Genomic DNA, 26,010 nt, shown 5'->3' with positions numbered 1-26,010 from the left:
GACCTCAATAGAAAGATCAACAGAGGCTCATCAAAAAGCTTAGCTAATCACAAAGCTGATCTCATTAGAAGAGTAAAGACTGAGCTCATCAAAATACCGACCTTAATAGAATGGTCAACAGAGGCTCATCAAGAAGCTTAGCTAATCACAAAGCCAACCTCATTAGAAGGGTAAAGGCTTAGCTCATGAAAATATCGATCTCAATAGAAAGGTCAACAGAGGTTCATCAGGAAGCATAGCTAATCACAAAGCCGACCTCATTAGAAGGATAAAGGCTGAGCTCATGAAAATACCGACCTCAACAAAAAGGCTCATCAGGCCTAGCTCATGAAAATACCACCTGCATTCCCCACTTCTATCACCTTCTCTCGATGCTCGTTGGCCCCCATCGAACTGCATCATCTTCGATGGTGTAATGAGCTTCACTTTGGATGCTCACCAGAAAACAGAGCCTCTCACCCAAAAAAGACAAAGAGTACGATAAGCGAAGAGTCACCGCGAGTGAGTGGACCGAATTTTCGACGAGACCCAACGATTGGTTAAAAGGTAAAACCGTAGTTTCAGAGTCTTGAATAAATTTAATTTAAATAAATATGGTTTTCATTAATGGCATCAGGAGAAATGTTATTTTAAGACTTTTGTGCAAAAACAATGTTTTAGGAGGCTATAGATGCAGATATTGAATTTTGAAGGGTATTTACGCAAATTCAAAGTTGGGGAAGGGTATTCATGCAAAAAAAATCCTAAAGCAAATTATACAAAATTCTTACATGATTGTGATAGATGGCCTTCGACCATCTTTCTTTGAATCTTAGAAAGGGTTTGGACTTGATTATTGGTAGTATTTATATTAAGCTCCCTTCATGTGATGCAACCATGGATTATTAGCTGCCTGCTTTGAGATCTCCGCCTACAGATGAACGATGGATTTTGGAGTGCTTTGAGATCTGTACGGTGGATGATCCAATGATGATTTTGCATGAAGATACAACCCGGTCCCTAACATAAGGGTTCTTAAATAAAATATCCATAGAAAGATGGTAATTCTAAATGGTTAGACACATCTGCAACCCAGTTCTATCTTGATATATATGATCACAAAATTAATTGAGCTTCTGATATTATTAAAAAAAAAAAATGATGTATACAGTGTGAAAAAATGATTTGTGTCTTATTAAAATAAAAGTGTACACAATTACATGACTATAGTGGGTGATTATATTCAAAAGACTTTAGCTACAAAATTGAGACAATGCCAAAAATGCACGACAAAACTTCATTAAGAACTATTTGCAAGACCCCCTATAGCTACCCAACCATTGGCTAAAATAGGCCTCCCATTGAGTTGAAACGGTGCTAAACCCCCTTTTATCCGAGACAAAGGGGTACTTCAAGGGCATCTTAACTATCCATCTCTTCTTCGGCTTCGTGAAGCATTCTTGCAAAAAATCCTTCCCTTCCCTTCCAGTATCTCAAGCAACGCATCACCACGATCGATCAGGAACAACATTGCAAGCCACTCCATCCCAGCCGCAAACTTCCTCGCAGGCTCACCAGTCACCATCTCAATAACCGGGGATGAATCAAGAGAAGAAAAGACTTAAGAAAATGAACTGGTAAAATTGGTTTAAATGGGGATTTGAATGCATAATATTTAACTCTGTTACTATTTTGAGAAATCAACTGACTCCAAAAGCTTATAATGATAAGAAAAGAGCTAATATCATGCTTAACATCCTCCTCATTAATCACGATTTGGAAGATGAAAGCAGAGGGAAATAAGTCGAGACTAAAATCAGAATAATTAATGACTAGTACCATATTTAACATTGTTGTAAGCAATATGACCCCACCAAGCATAATTACACATAAATCCGAAGTAAAAAAAAAAAAAAAAAAGAACTTCATTGTAAATAATTGCCTAGATTACTCATAAAACTAAAGCAAGCAGTATGTACATAAAAATAATAACATATGATGCATGTTAAATTATGACAAAAATGTCTATCTAAAGTGAAAAAAATGCAGGCTTTTATCGTAGCTGAAATCCTATGGTACTCGAGCAGTAAAGTGAGCAATAGAGACATCTAAAAAGCAATGTGGAATGCTGGCCAAATTGTGAAAGCAATATTTTTCTATTAAGCATAACTCTTTAGACAAATCACAAAAAATAAACAAAACATATCCAACATGGCAACACTCAAATACAAAGGCAATTTATGAGCATAAGAATACTACGGCTCATGCATTATTTATTTCCTATAAATTCCTCAAACACAAGACCTAAGCCTAGGATTTGGTTCGTATTGCTGGATTCTCTCTCTATACATATTATTTGATAAAAGCATCTCTATTTTTTTGATTGATGCACCTTTTTACATGCTAAAAACCAGCCATTATCTGACCTGGAATAAAAATAATAATTCCTTCAGTAGCTAATACAGAACAACTAAAAATATTTTTACTGTGTAAAAGAATATTTTTATGGATACTAGGGAGATTTGAACTAAGAAAAAGAGATGTGTTGTAGAGATTATTTACCGTCCGATCAGACATTTTCTCCTTGAGTTACGACCAAATAATCCCCGACAAAGAGGCCTGGGAGACCAAAAGAACCACAAGGAAGCAACCATATATCATCGGCCTTTATCCGACATCCTAACTAAACATCTGTCAACACCAAAGTTAGGATCGTCCTAATGACAAGGGACAACCCGACTGAGCTGCATGAGCACCGACTCGAATTAGGACCTCAGCTTAGCATTGATCTTGAAACATTGGACCTCGAGACATTGGGCCATTTATCCATGTGGAAGATCTATGAACCCTCTCAGCAACTTTTCAAAACATGGGTATGATCCGCATCCGACACCTACGACCAACAACCCTATCTCTTGAATTAGTAGGTGGATCCCTCATCCCAATAGCCTATCTGATTGTGGCTTGTTAACTTAAGGGATTAGGGGCCAAATGGCTAGCATAACAACTTATCACACCATCTCTGTATAAAGAGATAATAATGGCGAATCTTAGGTAAGCTCAACCCCAGACTCTATACTAGTGCTCTGGTTCTTACACTCATCTTTTTTCACTGTTCTCAAGCTCCAGTTAACTTAAGAATTGAAGGGTCCTTTATTGACAAAACACTGATGTGTGCAGATTTTTCTTGCAGGTTCTCTTTTTGGCATCTCGGTCCTCGATTAGCATCCAACCTCGACCACATTGGCATTGAATCGAAGTCTTATAGCAACAAGATGAATGATCAAATTATGCAAATGCCCTATTCAAAAAAATTATTGATTGAGAATTATTTTTATTCCCTTCCATAATTTGTCTTTTTTTTTTCCTTGTTCCATTTTACCTATCTTTAGAGCCTACAAGTCTCCAATTTTTTCATCCAAGCAAGGCTTCTGATCCTGCTAGGATGAATTTCTTTTTTCTTTTCCTTTTTCAAATACTAAAAATGATGTTATTTTGTGGTGATGGCCTTTCATTGAAACTTCTATTTAATATGTTATCCTACCTAAGATTCTGGTTTATCTATAAAAACTATTAGACTAAAAAGTGAGGAGCACGAGCTTGGCTACTTGTGTTCTTTTCATCCTAGCAGCCAGACATCAATGTTAAGACTATTTTAGAAAATTATTTGGAGCTAGCCATTGATCATATTTTTCCATCAAAACCAAGAGCAGCATATTTTAGAAAATTTTCAGCCCTGGGGGCATTGAGGAGTACCTTCATCAGGATTTGAGCCCTATGGGCATTGAGAGGGGTGGATATTTCAAATGTCTTCAGGCTTGGAGATTGATGCCTTCGAGGTGGGGTTTTTTGATCTTTGAAACCTCCTTCCTTCACGATGTGTGCTTCGATGGGGTGAATTCTTTAGCTCCTTACTTCACCCCCTCTTCTTTCTAGTAGCATTTTTGGAGTGTTTGTTGCTGGTGTTTATGGCATCCTTGGCACTGGCATACTTCTCCACTTGGGCTAACATTTTGACAAAACCTTCAGGTATCTTTTTCTAAGGAGAAGAAGAATTGACTTTTGCAAAGTTTGCCCTTCATTGCGGATATGGCGATTGACTGGTTGAGGCTTGGACCTCCAAAGCTGCTGTGTTGAAGCACTTCAAGTTATTCTAAAGTGATTCTCCCCCTCTATTTGAGGTTTGCTATGAAGTCCAACCCTCGGCATCGCCTCGGCAACTGACAAAGTGCATGATGAGCAGAGGGCTAAACTGATCAAAGGAATGAATTGTTTCAAGAGTTGAAGATCAAAATATCATAATCTGGTGGCTTTCCAGAGGATCAAAAGGAATGCCTTGCATAAAGTAGCATTAGAGGTGCTATGAAGCAACATGAGGGATCTATAGCTTTCTAGATGGTTAATCAGGTTAGAGGACCCATTGTATGATTCCAACTGAGACACTTTGAACCATGAGAGGAGTGGTTCATCTGTTACTTTATAGATAAACAGCGGATCCATATTGAACTTAGATTCACTTGTTTGAGCACACCCTTTTAGGACTTCGATCTATTGCTACATCTCCTGAAACTTCCTCTCGGATTGCTCTTTAGGGCAAGTGCCACTCCGAAGGATGAGTAGAGGTGTGCACCGACATAGAATCTCCACTTGACTAGGGGGTCAGGGAGCACTTATGCTGGGCTCAATTGAGTTCTGACTACGATGTTGGGGAGTTTCCGTGACGAGCTCAACTGGGTTTGATCACTTGTCTAGGAAATGCCTGTGATAAATTCAGCTTTAGCTACCGGCTTGGCCATGGTTAGTTGGTTGAGCTTGCCCTTAGCTACATGGGTGAGATTGTCAGATCTATGATGATCAGACCGAAGGTGGGCCATCAGGGAGTTGCTCCGATGGTGGGTGCACTGGGGTCAGTTATTGCATCTCCTAGGCCATGATAGCCAGTCTGGACTTGCTAGACTAGATTGTTGAATTATTCTAGAGTAATGGTAGTTGGAGGTGGTTGTACCTGGTTTAGGCTTCATATATAGGGATGCATTGGAATGGTGGGAGGCATTGGTAGCCCCCTACATGAAATGTTTGATGCTCCTCTTCGAGACTTCACAGCCGCAAACTCTTTCTTCTAAGATCAAAGGTAAGAGATCTTTTCTCTAGTGCCAAGCTATTACCATAGGCTCCTGGTCAGACTATGATCAATCCGACAATAGAGACTAACATCGATCTCTAGGGCAAAAGCTCTAAGCAGTACCTACAAATAAGTTCACTTGTCAGAGTGTGTCCAGTGGGGACCCTCTGATAGTCAAGTTAGTTAGAAACTAGAAATAAAAAAAGGAAGAGAAGAATAGGATAATTAACCCTTAAAGGTGCTTGAGAGGCTTATCTGGAGGGTTCCTTTCCTCTTCTTTTATAGGTAGAGAGCCGATGGATGTTTTTGAGGGAATTGTAGCCGGCCATTCCATAACCGTATATATGAGGTAAATGTATAGTGTTTGTTTTATTATTCCAACGATGACATAGTGATCCTAGTGATCTCCTGCCCTTTTCATAAGATCTTGGGGATTCTCCATGTCGGACATCCGTTGGCTATCTCATTATGGTATAATCCTAGCACTTGATTGATGGCATCCTAACCGCTTGATAGGCCATGTCAGTCCTATAGCAGTTAGTTCCATCATCACCCAAGGTCAATCTTGTAACAATAATATATCATGATCGAAACTATGTTAACCAGTTAATGACAAGTAATCTCATTAAATTACTATGAAATAACATTTTGATTGGTGATATGTTTAATAATATTATGGTGAAATCATTCAATTATCAAATTATTGAAGTTTTCATATTTATTTTTAGCTATATATATATTTGTTAAAAAATATTTTTATATTCATACTGGGCTGTAAAGCTTATATCATCTTTTCTTTTTTCTTTCAGAGTTGTAAGGCACATAGTTTCGGATGAATTTAACCATGGAGTTCAAATGATGGAGACATCTCATAGGCCTTGCATGATCTCTAGAGCTTTACTTTAGGATTTATGCAGTCGTGTTATCTTGTTGACCCAAATGTTGGTTTCGGAGCATAACAAATATTTAGCTCTTGGATAGAGTATCATAGCCACTATTAGCCATGGTAAAGGAAAAATTAGATGATCACAACCTGGGGGAACTTAATGACTGGTCTGTATGTGGACTTGACTCTAACAAAACACCACCATTGACCACCTTTCTAACACATGGTCCATGGGCTGCAATTTTTTTTTAATTTCCAGTCCCTCTAAAAGCAAGCACACCTGGCATGGTGATGGATGGAGGAGCAATGGGAAATTAAAAAACTGGTCCACAGCCCCTCATCACTACACACAACTCTAAGGAGGGACCGCATGTTAAAAATGCCATCTATTTATATATACCATGTACTTATATACAGACCCTTTTATCTTTAGAAATAGAATGTCGGTATTTGGCTTTAAAAAAAAAATGATTTTGCATTTTCCGATTTTGAATACAATTTTAGTTTTTTTTTTTTGATTGAATATAATTTTGAATACAATTTTTTTGATTCAATCAAAAAAAAAAAGTTTGAATACTCTTTCTACGGCATAGAGAAAAGATTTTTTACCGATTTAATATTATTTTAAAAAAAATGATCAAAATAATATTTTTTTCAAAATTATTTACCGAAATGCTGTTCAAAACAAAATCGTCTAATGATAAAACGACATTTCATACTGACTTACCATTCTTACTGCCAGCTGGAGAACAGATGGTATGAGTCGCCCTATCATAAAGTTGCTCTATAAGTCGCTTTATGATAGGGCGACTTTATAAGTGACGAAGAAAAAGGAGGTGGCAAGGATTGAGAATCAGTGAGGGAGAGAGTGGAGGGAGAAATGTGTTCGGAAGAGAGGGAAGAAAGTCGTCCTATCACAAGACGGCTCTATAAGTCGTGCTATCATAGTGCGGCTATTAAACTAGCACCTCTTCCCCTTTCATTCTGACTTCTCCATGGCCATGTGACAAATAAAATCGTTTTATGATAGGATGATTTTTTGATGGACAGTATTTTCATAAATAATTTACATAAAATATTATTTTCATAAATATTTTTAAATTTAATATTATTTTTATAAAAAAACCTACGAAGAAATAAGATCAGCGATTTCAACTCATAAACGGCATGAATTCACCCTTTCCCAAACACCAACTTTTAGTCGAGTCAATAATAATCTTACGTGAATTTATGATATATATATATTTTTATTTAGAAAGTGGTTTTAAGAGCTTGAGAAACTTACATTTTAGGATTATACTTATATCGTACATTATCTGCTAGTAAAATAATAGGTTGGATAAAATATATTTATAAAATTAATTAAATATGATAATAAATAAAGCGATTATAGAACAATCCTATTGATTATTTTTACGATTTGATATAATTTTAGTTGACATGTGTTTTCCGTGTGTCACGCAGCCAGCAAACTATATAAAGGTGACAATTTTATTCCTAGCGTAGGTCTCGTCGCTGGCATGAAGAGAAACCGAGCATGTATCACGTAACTACATGAGCATTATGGTTGGCGTGGCCACGGACATCATTGTTAGGGATGGCAATGAGTCAGATTTGGATCAGATATTATACTATCTATTTTAAAATTTGAACTTAATACTCTATATCCAAATTCTATCCCACACCCGATCAGATAAGAAAGGAGATACCCATTTCCATACCCAACGAATTTGGAGATATCCACGGATAATCATTTCTTCATACCCAACCTATACCAGCCCCATGCCTATCCCATACTCAAAAAAAATAAACAACCAAAATAATTTTATGCATATTATCAATCAAAACAAAATTATCAAGTTAACATAGAACATAATTTATAAGCTCAGATTTATAGAAATTAAACATAGAAATAAAATTACAATTCAATAGAACATATAAATAACTAAAATAATTTTATACATATTATCAATCAAAACTGAATTACCAAAACAGAATTATAAACATATATATTTGGATATGAGTTCGGATATATCCATATCCGTAGGTTCGGATCGGATTCGGATTTGAGTAGAAAACAGCACTATCCATATCCTATCCATGCTATAGTTTTCGGATTTTACCCAAACCAGATCAAATCCTATTTTTCGAATTTGACTGAGTTTAGATAAGATGCATATCCATTGGATTAGATCGATTTTGCAATCCCTGATCATTGTTCTTTGTTTCATTTATTGGCAAATTACTACCTATTGTTCTTTCATGTGTTCCCGAGGGAACAATTTTCCAAGGCACTGGAAAGTTGAACAATATACGAAATGAAACATTTGTGCAAATAGGCAAGCACCTGTTTTCTTTCAGTTTGTGGGTAGAGAAATTTTCTAGGCTAGAATATCATATTCCTTTTACATAAACATATGAAATACTTTATCAAGATCTACGAGGCAAGAAATCCAGCAGTTGTTTCGACAATTTTAAGGACCTCCACTGTGTCATAGAAAATACACTGGCTTTTGATCAAATCTTTTGTTTTTTTGTCTTTTTTCTTCCTCAAGTCATTGCAAAAGATGCAAACACCCTCGGCTCAAGTGTTTTTTTCTTTTTTATTCTGCGTGTTCTTTGTGTGCTTCTTCGTGCAAAAGAAATTTACAAATACAGATAAATGAAAGGATTCCATAAGAAATATTTGACATAGTCCTAACCAGGATTCCCTTTTTCAATATGGGGAAAATATACACGGTAATCAATTGTTTCTCTCCAGCCTATACATCCAGGTCCAAAAAATATTGAACAGGAAAGATGGAACAATAACCATAGAAAATAATGAACAAGATATTTTCCCTCTTCATACACTAAATAGGCTTCCCGGCCATCAAAGGGCTATCGTGTAATATCCTAATATAACAAGGGAATATTATAAAATAAAATCTTTCAAATTTCAATGAAATTTGTGGCTCTCACAATTTTTTTTCATTGAATTTGAGAACTATCTTTTCTGCCAAGGTTTTGACGGGCGAGACTGTTTCTTTCGTTTCGAATGGCCAACTGGAGCAGGCTCCACCAATGGACCAGACCAAGTCGAGACAGAAGCTTTCTGGTAGGGAAACACAGTGCTAAATGAAGTTTCTGTAGGATCAAAGACAGGATCCATGTGATGCGAAGAACCCAAGGGAAAGCCCAGCGCGCCATCCTGATGCGGTGGAGGAAATTTTTCACTCTTGCTCTTTGCATTTGCATGTGTGATTAGCCTCCTTCTCTGTTAGTACAGAAAAGATCAACCTTAGTTGCATGTTGTGACAGTATCACATACAGTGCTTCTGGATACACTAAATTTTGCAACATGAATTCAGATATCCTAATATGAACAAAAGAGTCTGGGCAATAGGTATTGTCACATCTGACAAATTCTACAATTCTCTTCAGTTCCAAGAAGCTGATACCTTCGAAAGATGATGCCTAGTTGCTGTCAAGATTTCCCAAGAAACATCGGCAAATTTAGCTAGGATGGTAGTGAAAGCAGAATACCAAGGGAAAAATTTTTGGCCAACTGAAGTAGAGAGTTGATACCCAGGACAAAAGTAACCAACATACTCGTGGCAGCCAACATTTTTCTTAAAAATTAAAAAAGAAAATGAGAGAAAGTTGCCAACCATCTATGCAAATCAATGCAATTAGAGGATGACTGACAACAAGAGGGAACACATCAAAAATTGCGGATGAACCAAAAAGTCTGCAACTTTAAAAAGGCAGTTGTATAGGCAGCTCGGCAAAAAACCACCACATATATTTCAAAAGTAATCTGAACAGCTGAAGTCTTGTAACTAGTCCAACCAAAACAGCATCGGCAAGGTCCTATTGTGGTGCATTTTGTTCATTTTTTTAAAAAAAAATCACAAATAAAAGAAATCAACTGATAATTGTATCTCGTGGCATAAATTGAAAATATCTTTGCAAACTTTTTCCTGGGGGAAAGCAGATCCACCACATCTAGCAAATAACAATGTCAGGTTCTACAAATAAACACCTGTCACTATCAAGAATATACATCAGCCACAATATTTTCATTGTTTGATTATCTATTATTGCAAATAACTATCCATCCATTTGTTACAAAAGCCTAGTTAAGGTGGAATTTTTTTTTTTATTTAAGCAACCTTTAAAAATATCCACAAAAAATTTGCAAACAATTCCAACTAAATTTTATATAGCAGACTTTTTTTGTTATTGCTCATATTTCTACTACAAATAACTATATGTATATATCTATATATTTATATGTATGTATGTATGTATATACACATACATACATGCATACATACATATATATATGTATATATATGTATGCATGCATGCATGTGTGTGTATGCATACACACACACATGCATATGTATATGTGTAGATATATATATATATATATATATATATATATATATATATAGAATTATAGATATGCATCGATATGTTTATGCATAGATACGTATATGCACAGATATGTATATGTATATGTATAGATATGTGTATGCATAGATATATGTATAGATATGTCTATGTACAGATATGTATATGCATAGATATGTATACGTACAGATATGTAAATGTATATATGCATGCGTGCCTGTGTGTGTATATGTGTGCACATGTGATGGACTACACTCCTCTCTAGAAGAGAAGGTATCTACTCCTTTTGGGTTAGAAGTCAATAACTGGGTATCCAAATCGAAGATCCATACCATTAATCATGATCTATACCATTAGAAATTCCTAGGGACCAAAAATCATGTGATTAGTGGTCTCTAACCTATGCATCAAGCAGGTGCAAAAATATATAGGAAAAATGATATGAGATCATATTTTATTATGATCTAAGCATTAACCCCATACATATTTAGATCACGATCAATAAAGTGGCTTCTTGATATAAAGGCTCTATCATGTACTTCAGCACACTAGTACAATGAAAACTGTCCATTTTTTGTCTGCTTAATGCATAGGTGAGAGACCACTAAATCATGTGATTGCTGATCTCTAGGTATTTTAGTGGTATACATCATGACCAACGGTGTGATCTTTGATTTGAGTGCTTGATTGTTGATTTTGGACTTGAGAGAAGTAGATACTCTCTTCTCCCAAGAGGAGAATAGTCCATCTCTCTACATATATAGACATGCCTACAAACGTATGTACATACATATACACTAAGTTGATTAGCTCAAGAACTTGTGGTTTACTAAATAATAGAATGACCAAAAGGGAAATAGTAGTTGAGGGCAATAGTTAATCTGACATACGTCAAGGTTTGCTTGCAGTTCAGCATTCGCCTCAGGAGCTGGAACTGCCCTAGCAACTCGATCACGCGTCCTTGTCTTCTTTATTCCATCACCATTGGCTCTTCCACCAGCAGCTCTCAACCTACATTCATATATTCTGACTTAACAGCACCTTATGCATTTTTTATAATCCAAACACAAGAACATGCATATTCAAGATATGTAGCCATAAAAATCTTCGAATTGGAAATGAATCCAAAGAACATAAATTATTTTCTAATTTAATTATGTCACTACTTAAAAACTATCTCCGATGTGTCTTATGATTGACAGATGAATATAAAAGGAAAAAACGGACTTATACAAACAAAATAAAAGGAATATGTATGACACTGGATGAAACTATATAGTTAATCAATTTAGTTATAGCCATTTTGAAATTATAGCTAAAAAATTAGAATGACATAATATTTATTCACTAGGTACAAGCCAATCTCAAAAGAAGTCAATATAAAATATATTTGACAACATCATTATCACATCTTATAGCACATCATTAAAATGGTGAAAATAAAATTCAGTTTTTTTGGATATTTTTGTAAGCCGAATATTTATACCCTCACCCCTCCTCTATAAAAGCCCTAAAAGATACTCAAATAATCTAATGTTCATCAGAAATTTAACAATCCAATGGTTGGGGAAAGAAAGGAAACTAAATTGGCTTAAGTGGTTTGAATATGAAAGGTAGGTCAGTTGATGGTGTTTGACACTTGACGTTCTTCTCTTGTCCGCTATCATGGTGCCACCAAAAAAAGTCAGCAAATCGTTTAGTGACATGGTTGATTATGTCTCTTTTTAATAAAATAAAACTCTCATATAAATGCCAAGGTGACTTTTTATGCAAATTTACAAATCAAATATAAAAGAACATGGGATATCAATTAAAATAAGCATTTGCTGCAGTTGATATCATCATCAAATATCAATGGTAGCTCTGCGGAGAACCTGTAGGAGCATGGGATATGTGATTGACCACCAAGATCATGTATTAAATTGCAGCACTAACAAGAATTTGCTGATGCTATCAGTGTCATCATAACCTGAAATTACCTAGAGCTAGAAAATTTATGTTCCTCTTCTGCATGGTTTAGCAATGCCTGTCTTGCAATTACCTACTAGTAGGTAGTTAAATTCACTAGGTTGAAGTACGTCCATGGTTGCCAACAACTATTAGTACAGTTGGTTGGCACCGCACCACTGATAGCTTGCCCTTCGAGAAAAAGAGAAAAATTGTACATCCATGGCTGGATGAAGTTGATGGGAAGTCCAAGGATGTCAGGTAAGAAAATTAAGGTTGAAAGTAAGCTAAATCACATTGAAGAGCCTTTCCTTGTGTCAACTTTCATTGGTAGGATTACCTGGCAGGCTTAAGATTTTGCTGTATTTTCCCAATCATGAACTTTGCCTTCCTGTTACTCATTACAAAATAATATTGCTCATTGAACAATTTAATGCTTAATCTGAAGAATAAAGATTACTCCATTCACAAGAATTTGAGAGAAGCAAATTATGTTATCTATAGATGCTCCGAAAATTATATTACCATAAATTTCACTAAGGCCAAGATATCATAAAAAAATCAGCATGCTTATCATAAATCCAACTGCCTTGAGACCTTTTCTCTTTTCTTTTTTCTTTTTTCTTTTTTGAGAATAAGATTTGGGAAGACCCAATCCCCTGAGACAAATTCACTACTATTCAGCACACATATCTATCTTTAGGTATATAGTTTTTTCATAATTTCTAGTAATGTAACCATAACTTGTTACTTTATATGTCAATAAATGAGTGGCCACTGACCCCTAATCAGGTAACTGCAATGCAAGCTTCAACAACTTACATTAGCACTCTTTATAAAACAATAACCATAATTTGTCATTTAGTTATTTTTTTTGGCTAAGAAACACGGATGCTGGTCTTAAGCTATGAGGAAAAAGGTAAAGGCCCCGTTTGGCATTGTATAGGTAGTAGAGCTTTTGCCTACAAAGCTTCTGGCAATAGAGCCTTCACTAGTGGAGCTTTTAATAAAAAATTTTTGTTATTTGGCAGCAACATTTCTAAAGTGCTATCGAACTTTAACATTTGTTTGGTAGTCAAACTGAAAAAATGCTTTTGATATCAGGAAATGACAATAAAATATATTGCATAATACTTTCAATTGTCTAAATATTTGCACTATCAAAAATCTTAAGTTATAATGTATAATATTTTAATCTAAACAATATGGTAAATAATATTTTTTATATTTATTATATAATATAACAATATTTTTAAAACATTAGTATATTATGATAATAATTCTATTAAATTATCCTAATATGATATTATTATTTTAACATAATATTATGGTTATATAATATTATAATAATCATAATATTTTATTTTATTTTATGATTATTATAATATAATAATGATAATAATTATATTATATTATATTTGACTATGCTATAATATTATTAAAAAGTGCTGTTAATTTATAAATTATTTTTATATTCTAAATTAAATAATATATAAACAATATACCTATTTTTTATAAGTGATTACTAAGTAACTAAGAATATCATAATAGCAAACTTGGTAGTTCTTGACTCCAATTGCAACATAAACACATGGTTTTGTTCATCCAAAAACAATAAATTATTCATATATCCACAATCATGATAGCAACATAAATATTTACCAACATTTCTCAATATCCATGTTAAAGGTAAGGATGGCAATCGGGTCAGATTGAATCGGATATGGGTCAGGTCAGACACAAGATAGGTTAAAATCCTATCAACCTGAACCTGACCTGTTTACTCAATGTGTCAAAAATCCAGACGTGAACCTAAGCATTTCATTAAATAGTTAATATAAGCCAACCTACAAGAGGCTGAATCAAGTTAAATGTGTTAAGCACTGCAGCCCCTAGTTACAAGCATAATATCCTAAATAAACAAGTCAATGACCCATAAGAAGAGTCACATGTAATCACAAAAAATCTCATGGTTATTCAATGTTTGACTTTGTTCCATCTCCTTTCCTTCTGCAGTCAGTCTATCAATCTCTAAACAATCAAAACATGGTAGATCCTCCTCATCGTCATAAAGTTAAACTCAAAACCCTTATTTACAAGATTATAGCAATAACAAGACACCAACTTAAATGATCATGGAAATAAAAAGTATTTTAAATTAAATTTTAAAAATATTTCATTGCTGAGACCTGAACCTACGTCTCGCCAGTGAGCTTTTGGCAAAAAAAAAAAAAAGCTTCCCAACACATCTCAAGTAGAGTCGTCAACCAAAAGCTTCAAATTGGAGCTTTTTTCCTACTAAGCTTTTTTAGCTTTTGAAGGAGCTAGAAAGCTGTTTTAAAACTTTTTACCAAACATCTCAAATCACCAAAAGAGCTTGCAGTGGTCTAAGAAGTGCTTTGTGGCCCTCCAAGGCAAATACCTGATAGGGCCAGAGGCTGATATTAGGTCCGCAATAGCCAGTTGTGGCAGACATGTAAAACTACCCCATAAAGAAAAGAGGCTTATCCACCTTAATAATTTGCGAGGTTTGATGGTCATGATTATTGCAAGTTGCAATATCACCCTATATTAGTATTGAGCATGAAATGAGTCTCATTGTCAAAACCATAACATTGGAATTACATTTCAGCTTGACTGCTTGTTGAAATGATTATTTGGATAATACATTATTTTCAAGATATGAAATTTCACATCCCGTCTTAGTTTAGTAATCGGATTCATGATCATCTTCAATCACAGATTTAATCAAGGATGCTATAAAAAATTACAAAAAAAAAAGATGTCACCGTAAATCACCTTTCAACATAATCATTCTTTTAAGAAAATTATCAGAAAAATAATATTTGTCTATTCTCTGTCGAAGCAAATAACCTAAGCAACATGGCAAAGATACAAAGAAAAAGAACTCTCTCAGCATAGTGCTCAATGTAAATTCTAGATATGTTTCTCAACAATAATATAATCTAAAACACTTTCAATTCTTGCGCTTTTATGAAGGCACTCTAACCGCTCAGATGACATCTTTCTATAAGGCCTGTTTGGATTAACCCTGCATGATCCAGCAGGATGGGTCAGAAAAGCATGGAAGGAGACAGCCATGCAGAAAGGGAGAGAGTCGCCAACAGTTGCAGGGTTCAATCCTTGTGAGAGGAGAAAAAAGACCTCAAGAGGTCATTTTTCTTCTTGTAGCTGGAACCGGACCTGCAACTTCACTTTATTTGCCCTTCCTCTCTTACACTCTCTCCATCCCCCTCCCACTCTCCTTCTCTCTAGCCTTCCTGCCAGATCCTCCTGGATCGGGTAGGATTCTCCCAAACAGGCCCTAAACGGTTTTGAATGCTCCAGGGAAGATTTAAATAGCAAAAGATTCCACAAAAAAGTTTTTAAAACTTGAATTAAAGAATGTAATGAATAATGATAAAAACCTTCTAGCTTCTTCATCCCTTCGTTTAGCATCAATCTCTTTGCTTGGAGGATATTTTGGCAGACTTGATGGTTCACATGCATATGGTTTAGTTGTGAAGAACTGCAACATTAAAAATTATTCAGGTCATAGAGGCAATCTTATAGAATGCTGTTGGTGGCTGAATATGAAAAATTTATACAAGCATGATTTCTGATGACTGAAAGAAGAAAGAAAAATGACTAACTTTTCAGTCCAACAGAAACAAAGAAAAAATATATGTAACTTTTTTTTTTGTCCAGCTCCTAAATATCACTTGATGTATGTACAGAGGATACAATACAAATGCATGACTACAAAAATGATAGCAGCCATAAACCAAAATCAGTGATCCTTCTGCCATACATAGTTCCAGTACCAGCCTACACAAGATGCTGTAGTCAGCTGAAGTATTGAAAGTATAACTTAAAACTAGAATCAAGAAGGGAAACATAAGCAAACCTACCCAAAGCATATAAAGCAGCATCTATGCAAAATGCCATATTTTATTCTTGTACATAATCAAGTAGCCTTACTCACTAGGTTAATCCTTCCCCATTCTATGTACCAAGGACTATCCAAAAATGGTAACCTTTCATATTCCCAACTTCCAAAATGTCTGCTAGGACCTTTGCCTTCCTTGTAGATTTTCCACATGATTCCAAGATCTTCTTCTTTGTTAGGTAAGATAATACATTCTCATCTGATCGTTCATGTGCCTAAAGAAAGCTAGCTTCATTACCTTTCATGACACATCCGGCCAAAACATTTGTGCTTGTCTTAAGCATCTGCAACCTTGTCAACAGCCCAACACATTTTAATCCACCCTACACTACAATATGGTAAATATGTTTTTCTTTCCACTGTCCTCATGTCCAAAGCATGTTTAATGTGTCTCTGTTTTGCTATTATGACAGTTTTATGGAACTGATTGTGTAAAAGGTGCTTAAGTCTTGAACATGCATTGTAGGGAACTTCTTTACCAAACTTAAGTCCAGTCTCCAGGCTGTTTCGATGAGGGGTCTATATGCTTGAAGTAACTGTGATAGAAAAATTGACTTATGAAGAGTTTTAGCCTGTTTTACAAGACTGGTAGATTTCAGGGAACTGGTGAAGAGACTTCCATGTGAAGTTGTGATAGATGCACAGCTCCATCACCTATCTCTTTTTAGATATTAAAGGAATTATATTTTTCTTACTTTGTCATGTCGTTAAGAGCCATTAATAAGTGTGAGCCACCTCCAATAAGTTTTTAGTATATATGAAAAAGAGGTTTTTCTCAGTTTCTCTTAGTGTCTATTGCTTGATCAAATAATAGTGATGGTTTATGATGATCATGGTGGTATCGCTGAACTTGATTGATACCACTTGAGGATATTTTACCTATTATATTTTTCCTAATGTGACATGAAACACGTTTGAACTCTAAACCTACTTATTGAACTACAAACAGACAACATATGTATATACATAATACATGAAAAAAAGGGGGGGCATTTATCCATTGCAAACTGGTGCAGAATACATCAGCCCCTGTCCGGGATAATTTGGAAACTTGCTGTGAACTGGGTCATGGAGTAGCACCTACATATGAATCATATATCATAAATTTACTTCCAAATCTTCTGAACGTAAGAAGATAGAAGGCAAAAGTGCTAAATACATTTAAAGGTGGTCTCATTTGAAATGATTAATAACCTCTAGTGGAGATCTCATAATATTGCAATTCACATATTGCTAAGAAGTATCAGCATGTCATTCTTCTGTAAATGCATTTGACACTCATCCATTCATTTAACACAGTTTGATTCCCATGTTGCTAAGAAGTACCAGTGCTTCATTCTTGTCTAAATGCATTTGACAACATTCTATTATTTCGTTAAAACATTATTTCAACATTGCTTAAAGAGTAACAGTTTAATAAATACTAAAGAGCCACCACAAGTAATCCAAGGGTACGATGCAATGATTCATCAAAATGTCATCTAAATAAGTTCAATAGTCATGAATTCATAAAAAGATGCTTAGGGCAACACAAGGTTCATGGATTCTCTTGTAATGACAGGTTCCACAAAATTGTGAGAAAAGAATATGGGGGTTTAGTTATATGATTATTCTTATATTTCCTTATATTGCTTCTTTTCTTCCTCCTTTTATCTTCTCTCCTATTTGTTGATTTCTTCTCCTAAAATGGGTGGCCCAGTGCATGAGGCTCTTGCCATTGCAGGGCTTAGGGAGAGTCAAATGTGCACGGACCTCACACCCGCATGCAGAGAGGCTTTTTTTTTTCCTTCTTTCAAAACCTGCAATCTCTAGGTCACAATGGAACAACCTTACCATTATGCCAAGGCTCACCCTATTCTTTATTTCTTCTCCTCTGCTTTATTTATCTTATTTCTCTAAAAGCTTCCCTTCATGATCATCTCCTATCATTACTCCTACTTTCATTTTTTTCTCATTTCTTCTCCTAAAAAGAATCTCTATTCTATCTCACTCACATCGGCCTAGATCCAATAAATTCTCATCCCATTTTATAACATTCAAAGTTTCAAATGTAGTCAAAAAACTTGAAGGCACCATCGAGCCCTATCATGTCCACTTCCTCTCCCCATCCCCTCCCATCTTTACATACAAATCTCCTTTTAAAGGGGTATTTCTTCTTGTCATCCTCATCTCCAAATTTAAAAAAGGATCTCTTCTTTTAACGTACACAATGGAGGACTAAACTCTTAGAATGAAAAGAGAGGCAGTGCCGAAGGACACAATACATGCTTCTGTGCAGAGGTGAATCTGTCCAAATATAGTATTCAAATAAACCACTTAAACTTGGAAGACAGACCTTATCAGCTTAGAGTGGCCACAAGTGAGGAGCAGTCATTGCTCTTCAAGCTTACACATTTAATTCTTCTAACTGCACTCCAAGAATGGTTATGATCAAAAATCACTTAACTTCTGCACTTAATAGCAATACAGACCTTCAATCTGATAGAGAAAATTATGTGTAAAAAAAAGGAAAAGGAATTTCCCTTTCCCAGGAACAACTACTGAATATGAAATCATTTCAAAAGTAAAAAGGCATGAACTTAGAAGAAGAAGAATCCGGGTCTATTGTTATCTGAACACTTTGGCATCACTAGCAAGTAACAGAGTTTACACAATGTCCAAAATAACCTCAATCAACGATAATAGAACAAGTTAGCATATAAACATCAGAAAACATAAATATCTAATTATCTTGAACAAGAATCTAAATAGACAAGTCAATGGAACACTTTAACAAAGGAAAAAAGTGGTGGATCACCAAAAAACTGCTAGACACTTAGTGCCCGAATTATTTGGTGCTTGGAAGCAATTGGAACCTTTTTTGAAGGTAAGGGAGGCCAGAAAAGCCACCCAGAAAGCAATTGAAACTTGTTAAGCCTGATATACATTGCTGATCCATTGCTCATCAGCTTAAGCTTTCAGGTTCAATTAGCTAATTATACTTAACATGGTATTAGAGCTCTGGTTTGCTGGAGATAATAAGTTCAAACCACTTCAATTCAATTATTTATTTAATTATCCTCAGTTATCTGTTACCCTAATTCTCATCTATCCTTGACTTAGCTATCTTTCTGTGTGCATGGTATGGGCCACATGTGAGAGGGGGTGCTAAATGTTCCATCGACCAATTCCTAATCAGCTTAAACTTTTGGGGTCAATGGGTTAGCTAACAGCAAATTTAGTCCCAATGCTTAAACTGAAGTGCTCTTTTGACAAATTTATGAAGACTAGGCTAAATCTTGAAACTTTAAGACCATAATCAAGGGGCTTTGTTCTAGTTTTCCATGCTATGTCGTGTTGTGTTTCAAAAGCTTGAAATTCTGAATGTTTTTTTCTTTTCCAAGATGGAATTCAAGTCATGCATTGTTTTGTGACTCCTAATGCATAAAGAATCTAACAAAACCAATAAATCATCCTTTTATAATTAAGCATAAGAGCTGATTATACCAAAGGCCAAAAACATTCTTTCAGAAACCAGATATGAAACATTTCACTATAATTATTCATATAATAACAATGACAATAACAATAATAGTAGTAATAACAACAACAATGAGAATAATAATAACAACAACAACAATAACAACAACGCAACAACAATGACAATAACAAGCTTTCAAATACCATCAGAATGGGACAATATGAATGGTACTGTATCATTCTGACAGGTTTTCTGCATTGGTACACAATGTGTCGGTATGAGATGCAATTTCGTACCATGTTGGTACCTGGTATTGTACTCTTCCAGCAAAAAAGCCAATACAAGATCTGATACCAGCATCTGAAACCTTGAACTATAACAATAATAATAATAGCTAATAATAAAGTATCTTGTGCTTGATGCATTCTAAAAGAAAAGTTTTTAACACATGCTTAACAGTTAACACCTTAGAGGATATTTCATCTAAAGGAAAACAAATTGCTACACCATTTGCAACACCACAAAAGGTAATAGTAAGCATCAAGACATAGGAAACTTACTTCACTCCTTAATGCAGCAGAAGCAGTTTGACGCTCAGCTGGGTCAATTGCAAGAAGAGCTTCAATTAAAGGCAATGATGATGGAGGAAAATCTTTAAATGTCTCTGCTATGCGCCGTTTGTATGGTTGTTGGGGCTTAAATATTGTAGCATGTGGTAACTTTGATTTTTTCCAGTATTCTTCTGAAGGGGAACCACACAGTTTAAAAATCTTATGCAGTTGCTCCACCTAGAATGGGTAAACATGGTTGCTTATTACACAGTGGCAATAAAGTATAACCAGTATTCATTTATGCAATGGTGGTGAACTAAAATATAGCAAGGAACTTCCTAACAATTATCTGCAGTAACAATATCATATTTCCTAAAAATTTCAGACAATTCTTCAAGAAAGAAAACTATCAAAAAAAACATTTTTAATAAGTTCATGCAAGTAGAAATGGAATCAAGATGCATTAGCACTAATGAACATGTACATTCCTATTAGATAACTCAGATGAACAACAAAATCATTGTTCATATCCTTGGTCACCAATGGATTTACTCAAGATATGCCTTGGTAATGCAAACAATTTGAAGTTGGACATACATGAACTGAGAGACATGAATGCCTTGGCATTTATATTTACAAGGAAGCTGTTTGAGGGGAAAACTTCATGGTGAAATAACTGAATTAAGAAGTCAGAGACTATGGTTAGCCCAGTTGTAACAGTGACATGTCTCATGTTTGTCTTTTCACCTTTTACTTTGACAAGTCTTCGACTTCTTTAATGATTTTCTTTGTCTTACATTTTTAAAATAAAGGATTTCACATCCTTCCACCAATTATAACCAAATACATCAACACATCTGTTGTCAAGAAAGAAGCAAAAGACACAGTCGATGTGGTATTATCATTGATTACACTGCCCATAAGGACAAAAGATAAAGCGAACCTAAGATTCGCTATCTTGGTATCGGAACCCATGCTAGTACCATCCTATTACCATATCGGTATGTGGTACGGTTCGAGATGGTGAACATACTGAGTGTCAGTACAATACCGACCAGCATAGTATGGTACTGACCAGTACAGTAAACCTTGGATGAACATCAGACCCAAGCTTTCTACTATAATGGCTGAGAGTTTGAGGCTTTTGGTAATAGCATAATAATTTGAACTAGAGTTGAATTTTCCATTCTTTGATCAAAGAAGATCAACCAAAATTACATAAGATAAAGAGGAAATCAGATCGTAATTTTAATTTTCTGCATATTGTCACACCAGCTTCATCTCCTCCTTTCAATAACCCTAAATGACTTATAGTTAATCTACTTTATTAAGAAAACTAAACCAATCATGGCTTAATACAATCTTAAGACTCAGAAGATATAAAAGGCATTTATGCCTCTAGTCCAGTCCTATCCAGTCCTACCCTTTCAAGCAACAAAAATTGGGTCTGAGCAAGCTCACTTGGGCACCTAAGACATCCAAAAGCTGCACTTCATCATTGCCCACTAAAATCATGTATAATTTAGCTAAGGACTTCAAAATTGCAATTTAAGACCCTGAAAAGCTATAGCTATAGGTCTATGCAAAATGCTCAAAAAATTGACTTAAATTTCAAATAAAGGCTTCTATGCACATGGATATTAAAAACCACTAAAAAATCAAGACCAACAGGCTTAGAAGTTGATGATATGAATGCGCAATCACCCTATTTTCAGTCTATGGGCCCTATTCTCCACCTGATTGCACCAAGCATCAATCCTGAAGCAGAAAATTTGACAAAAAAAATTATCCTACTGCCGAGAAAGAAATCAAAAACACAAGCAACTCCAAAAGCATGAGGTTAACAATATTAAAGGTTCAAAATCATAAATAAGCAGAAGGTGGACAAGGAAAGAAAAAAGCCCTAGAAATTGAACCTTTTCATAGAATTAAAGCCTTAAAGATTAAAACTAAGATTGGATCCTCTCCAATTCGTGTGTCCATTAATTCCCTATCCATTTAAAAAGTACACTGGGGAGTAGCTGAACTGATGGTTCTCCTGTGACCTGTCAAGTTAACTGCATTTCAATTATTGATCATCGATTAGTATGATCCAACTGTCAGAAGGTCCCTAGGACTGGATGGAAATATGATCTGGAGGAAAACCAAACTCATTATGATATGCTCATACATACATAGTTTTATATGACGTTGCTTTATATGACTCATACATACATAGTTTTATATGACGTTGCTTTATATGAAACTGCATTTCTGATAAGAACATAAACATAAGTAACTGAAACAAATACACAAAATAAAATCAGGAAGAGTTTCTTGTTCTGTTCCATCTGGTTTTAATTTTACTAAAGATCATGGACCCATAGTGAAGACAAGGTAATTTGGAAAACCCAAAGACATGAAATGACTTCCCATGACCACATCAGGTGCTACCTTGAACATCATATTGACAAAATAAAAAAAAAAGAGTACGAAATAAATTTTGTTGGTTGATGAGAAGAAGAAAGAGACTAAATGGATCAACAGTCCTGCTTTAAGATAAGAGAGATGAACAAAGACAATAAATGAGGGACAATAATGGGCTATATTAGTGTGTTTGTGAAAGAGAGAGATAGATGGATTAAAATAGCACATTGGATATTTGAAACCTATCTGGTGACATCTTTGGCTCCAGTTTGTAGACGATATGAGAAAGCAACGAAAAAACTAGTTTTGTAACATAAGTAGAATCTTACATAAGAATACACACATTAAATATTAAAATAAAACAACATTAGCTACAAGAGTGAACTAAGAAACCACAGAATATTTGATGCTAGACAGAGAGCTTTGCATTTATTTGAATAAACAATAATTTGCATGGCGGTTTCTTCATATTTGAATGGTGAAGTAATAGAGCATAATCAAGACATAAGATATATCCACTTGAAAAACATAATTATCTCAAGTGACTACAGAATTATGACATTAATATACTGTATCCAATCCTGGATGAAGATCTTTCTCGTCCATTTGAATAAAAAAGTGATTCATAAAATAAAATAATAAAATTGTAATCAAGACATGAACATCATCATATCAAATAACAAAAATATCTCTCATGTGATTGACAGGGTGCAGAAATGGATGTTAGTGCTTAGTATTGATAAAAGAAGAGATACCTCGGTCCGCCCAGGCATAATAGGCTTCCCAGCCAACAGCTCTGCTAGAATGCAGCCTGCACTCCAGAGATCCACCCCCACGCCATAATCAGTAGCCCCCAGGAGAAGCTCAGGTGGCCGATACCAAAGTGTGACCACCCGGCTCGTCATGGGCTGCTTATGGTTTGGATCAAAGAATGAAGCCAGCCCAAAATCCGCAATCTTGAGTATTCCAGAATTATCAAGCAAGAGATTTGATCCCTTGATGTCACGGTGCAGCACATCCCGATTGTGACAGTGCTCCAGTCCTGACAGAAGCTGATGCATGTAGCACTTCACCTGCTCAAAATAGAACTTTAATGTAAATTTAAGATGCAAACCAAGAAGCAACCTTTTCTATCAAAGTAACAAATGGGGATATAAAAATGATCAAACCTGAGGCTCTGTGAATTTGATTTCAGGGCTGGCGGCAAGACCGGCAAGATCATGCTCCATGTACTCAAAAACTAGATACAAACTACATGACATCCTAGAAGTAACCAATCCGTCCAACTTCACAACATTGGGATGATCCAATCTCCTCAGAATGTTGATCTCTCTGGCCATAAATTTCACACTCTCCGGCTCCAAATTATCAAACCGGACCTTCTTCAAAGCAACAATTTTGCCTGTCAACATATCCCTAGCTTTGTAGACGTTACTATAAGTCCCTTGCCCAATCTGAAAAATGCATCAAAATGCTAACTTTAGATAAAATCCTAAAAAAGAAACCATTGAATAAAGAGAAAAAAAAATGATTAAAAGAAAGAGAGTTGCCTTATCCAGCTTCTCGAAGCTATTAGCCCGGCGGGGGGTCCACCCCCGGATGGCCTCCCCGGCGACGGCGGAGAGCCAAGCCGGCCACCCAGCAGCGACCTGCTCACCGAGGACGCCCTTGGGCGGGTTGCTCAGCCGCGGGTCCATCCTCGGCCGCCGCCTCTCCCTCCTCGGATGTTTCTCTGCCCCTCCGCCGCCGCCATCCGGCTTGACCTCCCTCTCCTCCTCCTTCTCCTCCGCCCGATCTGCGTCGTGGACGTCGACTTCATTCTCGATCTTAGGCAGCGACGCCTGGGCTTTCCGGCCAGATGCGGCCGCCGGCGGTTCGTCGTGGTGGGGTTGCTGGTGGTGTTGCTCCTTCTCCCTCCGCCGTGAGGGAGGCGGGGCCGCCTCTTTCCCAAGCACGCAACCCATCTCAACTCATCATCCTCCGCCGCACCCGCCGCCTTCCGTAAACCCTAGTAGAACCGTCTCCCCTACCGTGCCACCCAATTAGCCGGCGATCCTGCGGAACAGAGTACCGCGTGGGGATTGCGGAACCCTAGATTTCGAGCAAAATCCCTCTCTTTGCTTGGCTAGTAATTACTTTAGGAGGAGTTCCCGCGATCGGCGCAGGGAATAGGGAGACGAAAAGGCAGTAAATATGAAGAAAAAAGAAAAAAAAAAAAAAAAACAAAAAACAGGAGAAGAGGAGAGGACAGAGAAAAGAAGAGGCAGCGTTAACTCGCTCCGGCTGAGGGCCGGTCGGAGCTAAGCAGAGTCTTTTGACTCAGCAAGGGGGTTGGAGATATTTGGGCCGCTTTCGGGGGCTATAGACTGGTCAAAGGATGCTTTGGCTTGGAGGGTACTGTCACTACACAGCCCAAGGAAGTTTCCCAACTTGTTTCCCCATCTAACGTGGCACAAGGACATTGGGCAATTCACATGATGTATGTGTTTTGGGCACGAAGTTGGGCCGTGTAAAATTTTTTATAGGGGCAGATTTGGGACTTGGGAGTCGAGAATCTGGTTTGATCCACATGGGACGTGCTTACTTGGCGACGGGAGGGGCAGAGAACTCAAGGTGGAGGGTGGGTGCTACAGTGGAGACGGTAGACAGGTTTAGGGTTTTTTTAGTTGGGGGTGGTGGGGGTGATTGGTTTGTTTAATTCTGGGCGGAGGAGAGGACGACAGCGTACTAGAACCGTTTCCTAAGCGCGACGATTTGTGGGGGAGATCAGAATTGCTCTCTGATTCACTCGGTTGGACTTGGGGGCGGCGTCAAGGGAGAGGATTTGGCATCCGCTGGCCGGAATATACCGTCTCACCGTGGCACAAACTGATGCTAACACTTCAGGAGTTATCCAATTTCTGATGAATTTTATAGTTAGGTTATACTTTTCTTGCTGGCTCCCGATTACAGGAGCCTTTGCCGACAAATAAATATTTATTTACTTTATTTACATAATTATGTGGCTGCATTGGATACATGCCATTGCTTTCAGACTCAGTGTCGGAGGGCTAGGCAGCATCTTTGGCACAAAAAGATGGTTGATCTTTTTTTATGCCATTGATGGCCAGACCATATAGATCTCGGACCATTTCAAATTTATTCATCAATTCACGTATAAATCTTAAAGCAATTATTAAGCAATTTAATGGTCAATTCGTGTGAAGGAAGATAAATCTCTCTTCTTATGCACATGAAAATTGCTTGCGAGGATAGCAACAATCCTAACATCTATGTCTACTGTTAGGTACATGCCGTGCTTATGTTGATTTG

At 36.4% G+C, this 26,010-nt stretch overlaps 1 protein-coding gene across 1 annotated transcript; it reads right to left on the bottom strand.

Moving 5' to 3' along the window:
- Positions 1-8,646: 8,646 nt before the first annotated feature.
- On the bottom strand, positions 8,647-25,013 carry LOC105045235 (probable serine/threonine-protein kinase At1g54610). Its single transcript, XM_010923440.4, has 7 exons — positions 24,249-25,013; positions 23,868-24,152; positions 23,454-23,771; positions 20,302-20,529; positions 15,761-15,861; positions 11,276-11,396; positions 8,647-9,243 (listed from the first exon to the last, which is right to left on the bottom strand). Exons 1-7 carry the CDS (start codon positions 24,660-24,662, stop codon positions 8,974-8,976), a joined length of 1,737 nt encoding a protein of 578 aa, XP_010921742.2. The 5' UTR covers positions 24,663-25,013; the 3' UTR covers positions 8,647-8,973.
- Between the last annotated feature and the right edge of the window lie 997 nt (positions 25,014-26,010).

The sequence above is a fragment of the Elaeis guineensis genome, chromosome 5 (assembly GCF_000442705.2).
Source record: "Elaeis guineensis isolate ETL-2024a chromosome 5, EG11, whole genome shotgun sequence".
In the NCBI taxonomy this organism is placed as follows: domain Eukaryota; kingdom Viridiplantae; phylum Streptophyta; class Magnoliopsida; order Arecales; family Arecaceae; genus Elaeis; species Elaeis guineensis.
The sequence above is the reverse complement of the archived record's forward strand: the minus strand, read 5'-3'. Positions and strand labels throughout refer to the sequence as shown.

Bases quoted from the DNA above. Each gene is read 5' to 3' on its own strand.
- LOC105045235 (XM_010923440.4), bottom strand. From the start codon at position 24,662: ATGGGTTGCGTGCTTGGGAAAGAGGCGGCCCCGCCTCCCTCACGGCGG. The intron at 15,862-20,301 runs GTAAGTTTCCTA...TTAATGTTGCAG, and splicing joins CTGCTGCATTAAGGAGTGAA to TTCTTCACAACTAAACCATA. The intron at 9,244-11,275 runs GTATGTCAGATT...CTGTACTAACAG, and splicing joins AACTGCAAGCAAACCTTGAC to AGAAGGAGGCTAATCACACA.